This window comes from Dioscorea cayenensis, unplaced genomic scaffold, assembly GCF_009730915.1.
Source record: "Dioscorea cayenensis subsp. rotundata cultivar TDr96_F1 unplaced genomic scaffold, TDr96_F1_v2_PseudoChromosome.rev07_lg8_w22 25.fasta BLBR01001125.1, whole genome shotgun sequence".
NCBI classification, from domain to species: domain Eukaryota; kingdom Viridiplantae; phylum Streptophyta; class Magnoliopsida; order Dioscoreales; family Dioscoreaceae; genus Dioscorea; species Dioscorea cayenensis.
This window is the reverse complement of record NW_024087516.1, coordinates 25,975-31,993: the sequence shown is the minus strand read 5'-3', so window position 1 is coordinate 31,993 and position 6,019 is coordinate 25,975. Positions and strand designations below refer to the sequence as shown.

Here is a 6,019-nt window from a genome sequence, read left to right as displayed (position 1 = left end):
ATGAAAATGATAGCTGGAATTGGAAGAAAGTAGCATCTGTTTCTACAAGAACACCACTCCAAAGTTGGGGAGAAGGAAGTGCAACGGATTCAAGGACACTAGAAGATCCTCCTTTGATTGCTGAGGAGAATGTTATCTTTGGTGGTACTGAGATTACTGAATACACCACCGAGAACACTTGAGCTGAATTCACCACCGACAACACTTCAAAATGTGAAGCTCCACAAATAGTACAAAGCGATGGTTCACCAAAGAAGGAAGGTGAGGTTAAGTCGATATTTATGAGAACCGTACTTTTTGTTCTAAAATGTTGTAGACCTGGTCACTTATGAAGAAGCATCCGAAGATGGTTTTTAGAGAAAGGCTATGGATGAAGAGCTCACCTCAATTGAGAGAAATGAGACGTGGGAGTTGATGGGTCTTCCACCAGGCAAGAAAGTGATAGGTCTTAAATGGGTGTACAAGACCAAGTATGATTCAAAAGGTAATATTCAGAAGTTTAAAGCTCGTCTAGTCGCTAAGGGATATGTACAACAAGCAGGGATTGAATTTGAAGAGGTCTTCGAGCCAATTGCAAGGATAGAAATGGTGAGAGTTCTTTTCGCACTTACGACACAATTGAATTGGCGAATGTATCATTTCGACGTCAAGCCGGCCTTCTTGAATGGAGCAATACAAGAGGAAGTCTATGTGGAACAGCCGATTGGATATGTGAAGACTGGAGATGAATGTAAAGTGTATAAATTAAGGAAGGCCCTATATGGTTTGAGACAAGCGCCTAGAGCTTGGTATGCAGGAATTGACTGCCACTTGTTGTAGTAGGGTTTTGAGAGAAATGCTAATGAACACACACTTTGCATGAAGAAGAGTGAAGATGATCACATGCTATTAATGTGCATTTATGTTGACGACATTGTTTACATGAGCTCTTCGCTGAAGATGTTGGAGTTGTTCAAGCTTGACATTAAGATGACGGACTTGGGCACACTAAATTACTTCCTTGCACTTGAAGTTAAACAGAGTGAAGATGGCATTTTTGTTACACAGAGAAAATATGTGGAAAATATACTTAAGTCATTTGGAATGCAATCGTGCAAACCTGCTGCAACACCCATGAACATGAATGACAAAATGCAAGCAAATGATGGCATTGGAAAGGCTGATGTCTGGGTTTATAGAAGACTTATAGGAAAATTGCTCTATTTGACACATACACGGCCAGATATATCCTATGCTGTTGGAATATTATCTAGATTCATGTCTAATCCCACCAAGCAGCACCTTGGAGCTGGAAAAAATCTCTTGGGATATCTGTGTGGAACAAAGAACCTTAGACTATGGTATTCAAGGAGCATGGAATGCAGGTTGCAAAGATATTCAGATAGCGATTGGGGAGGTTGCATTGATTTTAGGAAGAGCACATCCGGGATGATCTTTAACCTTAGAACTGGGGTTGTATCGTGGGGATCAAGGAAGCAAGACATCACGTCACTATCGACAACGGAGGCAGAATATGTGGCAGTGACAACTGCAGCATGTTAAGTCATTTAGTTGCGAAGATCTTTGGAAGATTGTGGAATGAAACAAAAGGGAGGCTACGATAGTATGTTGCGACAACAAGTCCACGATCACAATGCCAAAAACCAGTATTTGCATGGAAGAGCGAAACATATCGATATTTGCTTCCATTTCATACGTGATTTAATCTCAAGTGGGGTAATAGAACTGAAGTACTATAATACTGAGAATCAGTTAGCTGATATTTTTACTGAGCCTTTGGGAGTTCAGAAACACAACTACATAAGAGCAATGCTTGGTATCTGTGATTTTGAATCAAGGGAAGGTGTTAAAAGAGTGATTTAAAATCACGTGGTTGAAGTTTGAAGGAGCTAATATGTTGAGAACCTGATGAATTGGCTTTGTGGGAAGTTGTGTGTAGTGGGTTTCATCTGTTTGTGTTTTATAAGGTATGATAACAGTTTGTCTTGTACTATATTATCAATCAAAGTCATGTTTGTGTCAGGTGTGTTAGAGTTACTGTTGTTTTGGGCTGGTCACTTTGAAATTATGTAATTGCTCTCTAGTGGAGAAAAAGAAGAGCTAAATGAAATCCTTTGAGTTTTTCCAGCCTAACATTTTTTTTTCTTTGCTCTTTTCTTTTCTTCTAAGATCTGAAGACTTGTTTTCACTTTCTCCTTCATACTTAATCTCATATCCAGATAGTAACAATATAAACATAGCTTGTAAAAAAGGATTAACATATTTTTAAAGAGAAAATAAATTGATATACAACAGTATAACATCAATCAACTATCGAACAGAATATTTGGCGTGAATATACAAGTATAAATGTCAACATTTTCAATTTTCAAGAGAATATAATTAAGGGTAGTTAATTCATTAATGGAACTACATCTTTTCATGTTATATAGTAGTGTATATTAATAAAAATTGTAGATTAATTGTAGAAGGTAACAAGGAGAATTAAATGCTTTTATAACTTTATATGAAGTTAATTTGGGGTGTTACAAAAATTAATCTCTAATGCTTAACTTTTCATCAATTGATTCAAATTCCAATGAAATATAGAGTCTCTCCATAGTGAGCTTCTAGTAATATTAAAAATTCAACTAATCTTTATATTTTCTACTGGATATAAAATTTTGCATTTGTTATAAGCCAAATATAAACTTTTATACAATTTGGTAAACTGATGCCAAATATTTATTTTTCTTTTTAGCAAATCTTGTATTTTGACAACCTTCAAGTGATAATCCTTTTAATTTAAACTCTTTAGGGTGAACCAACTGTTTTTCCTTGTTTTCAATCTCTAAAACCAAGATTTTGGTATGAACATATGTCTTCTATTTCTCTTTTTGTTTTTCATAATTCATGCTTAAATATTAATTAGATGTTAATCAATTCAAGTATTTAAATTTTTTTTAAGAGATTATTTTGATACAAAATTCTATTAGTTAAAATTTTTTTTGGAATAAAATAGATAAATCACAAATTTATTGAAAAAAAAATAAATTAATCCCAAAATGAAGCATATAAAAAAAACCAAAGACCAAGAACAAGAAAACAGAAGCAATCATCAAGGATGAAGCAAACCAAAACAACTAACAACAAATTAAAACAAAACACATAAGGTAAATAGCGAAGGCGAGGATCACCATCCGATGTCCCAGATCTTCATAAGCTGAAAGTGGTGTGGATCACTATTAGTTGAAATTTGTGCTAAATAATAATATTAAGGACTGAAAACAAAATTACAAGACACTGTTTTCTTGTGTTTGGTTAGATGGAAAGATCAGGTACATGTATAAGTAAAATGAAAATTTAATCAAACTGATAAATTTTAGTTATGCCTTCTTGGTCTCCTTCCTTTTTGTTCTCTCTCTTTCTATATATATATATATATATACAAATTAAAGCATATTTGCAAAGATAATATTGGTTATAAAGATCATGATATTTTTATGCGTTGATGGTGATAGATGGAGAGTATTCTTTTCCTAGAAAGTTCAAAGTTAGGGACAATAAGAAACATATATGGAGAATATCTGTAAATGATGTAGTTGGTATCATGCTTATTCAAAGGTTAGATCGAAGGAGACTTAAACGAAACTAAAAATTTATCTAATATATATATATATATATATATATAGCTGATCACATTGCTTACATATGTGACACCTACATCACCTCTAATTAATCATCTTAAACAATTTCCCTATTTATCTAATCACTAATATATGACAAGATATCTAGTAAATCCTATATACCTAATTCGATACATAAATTTACGCAATATATATGTCATATTTTGGAACATTCTCTTATGGATACAAATATCTAAGCTTCAACTAGCATTTGGCAACTTAACACTTATTCTTTATCTTCATTCAATGGAAGAAGAATAAAAACATATATAGAATGGAAATTAAGAAAGAAGTTATCAATCCAAACACTCCAACCTCAATCCTCTATGAAGTCTAGTTAATTAGAGAAGAAGGATCAATTGGAAGATTCTTAATTAAGTAGGCCAACTTACAAAGCTTAGTCAAAACTAAGAAACAGACTCATACATATGCAACTTACATCAATTAATCTAGCAACATATATATATACCACCTCTGATCTAAAAATTTTTTTTTTTTTACAAAGTGGGCAAATCACATTTAGAGCATGCACGTGCACGGGCTTTTAAAAGATTTGACCTTTCATCATTCGGACACAGGACCGGTGCCAATAAGCTATGAATGCCCTTGGCTAATTAATATTCTCAAATATTTTTCTATTTGATATAAAAATATATAGAACAAACATAATTACTAACAAGAACTTAAACCACAAAGACAGCTGATCAATCCAAAACACAGACACAAAAACCTCCAACGCATGCATGAATGAATGCATGCATGCACTGAGCATGCATTCATTCATTCACACTTAATACACATACATTTTCTCCTCTTCAACCCAAACACTAACCCTAACCCTAACCCTAACCCTAACTCTAACACATCTCTGAATTCCTTGTACTCAACTTGTTTGCACTTCCTTCATGAACACCACAAACTCTCACCAATTCCAACTACTTCACACCACCACCACCAGCAGCACCACCAGCGACCCTACCCTTAAGTCCGGCACCGGCGACCACAACTCCAGGCGGGAAGTTCAACATAGCCTTAGCCCCACGCATCCTAAACGCCGCCCTATCATACGCCATGGCCGCCTCTTCCGCTGTCTCAAACGTCCCTAGCCACAACCTCGCCCCTTGCCTCGCCGAGTCCCTAATCTCAGCTGCATACTTCCCCCATGGTCGTCTCCTCACTCCTCTGTACCGCTTCTTCACCCCATGCTCGCTTGGCTCAGCAGCTCGTCGCCGACCCAGCACGGCACCACCTCCACCAATCCCGGGTTCAGCCATGGCTGACGCCTCGCTTAGCACCTCGAATATCACCATGTCCTGAGAGTCATTCTCGTTCAGTGGGAGGTCTTCTTGAGAGGATGAAGCCATGGCTGCGAGCTTCCTCTCTTGATCAATGGCGGTCTAACACTAAAATTGAATCCAAGTTGAAACTCTCTATGTTTTTCTTATTGATTGACGTTGTGGAAATGGAACAGATTGGTTCTGTTTAGCCCTTTGTTTTGGAATTAATTACGATGAAAACCTAGTGGGTTTTTAAGTAAATTTTGAAGAATGGTAGGGAGGAGATGGGTAATTTAGATTCTTCGGTCTATTTTGTTCGGCCGTTGACGTGGACTATGGTGGGTCCTATTGTTTCTGGTTCTAGACAAAGTGGGACCCCTGGTCGGTTTCGTGGTCGTCGTTTTCTTTCTAGAAGTTTGACTTTTACGCCTGCTTTGATGGAAATTTTCTGGGAATTATTTAATTGGTGACCTAGTCAATGCCTAAGACCCACGTTTTATTTTCATTTTCGATAAAATTTAAGAAAAATTGAGAAAAGTATGATTCACGAGGACTGATTAGTAGTTGGTCTTCACACGCGTTGGTTTGGTTCAAATTTTATTTTATTTTATTTTTTATTTTTTTCTGATAATGTGGGCAAACCAGAGACATTTTGCATAGGAGTCATTTATTACCACTTAACTATCACAGTCAAGGTTGAGTGAAATATTTAATTATTTTTTTTAATAAAAGCAATAAGCGCCATCAGAGATGGAGGTGCACCAGCTATGATGGTTAAACAACCCTATAAAAATTTACTATATAGAGCAGGCTAATACACGGAGCAACGACGGTCTGCTATATGCGTCCAAGATGATATGTATGAACCATAATTCCACAATGGTAAATCGCCCTAGTCATATAACACTGAAAGAATGGAGAATACGGTCTCTATCATAGGGACCTAATAAATAGTGAATGAACAAAACTGATAATGGGGTATATGGATTGGCTTTTTCAAAGCCTAGAAGTGGTTTTTTTTATAAGTTAAAACACTTATGGGTTTTAAAATACTTGTTTGTTTGGGTTTTTGGGCAG

General features: G+C 35.9%; 2 protein-coding genes across 2 annotated transcripts; one reads left to right on the top strand and one right to left on the bottom strand.

The window, feature by feature from the left end:
• Window positions 1–891: 891 nt before the first annotated feature.
• LOC120255666 (secreted RxLR effector protein 161-like) lies at window positions 892–1,542 on the top strand. Its single transcript, XM_039263441.1, has one exon. The coding sequence runs from the start codon at window positions 892–894 to the stop codon at window positions 1,540–1,542; it is 651 nt and encodes a 216-aa protein (XP_039119375.1).
• A 2,904-nt stretch (window positions 1,543–4,446) lies between these two features.
• Window positions 4,447–5,079, bottom strand: LOC120255668 (pathogenesis-related genes transcriptional activator PTI5-like). The gene has a single exon (XM_039263442.1). The coding sequence runs from the start codon at window positions 5,027–5,029 to the stop codon at window positions 4,601–4,603; it is 429 nt and encodes a 142-aa protein (XP_039119376.1). The 5' UTR covers window positions 5,030–5,079; the 3' UTR covers window positions 4,447–4,600.
• Window positions 5,080–6,019: the final 940 nt, after the last annotated feature.

Coding starts and splice junctions, on each gene's coding strand:
- LOC120255668 (XM_039263442.1), bottom strand. CDS start 5,029: ATGGCTTCATCCTCTCAAGAAGACCTCCCACTGAACGAGAATGACTCT.
- LOC120255666 (XM_039263441.1), top strand. CDS start 892: ATGTGCATTTATGTTGACGACATTGTTTACATGAGCTCTTCGCTGAAG.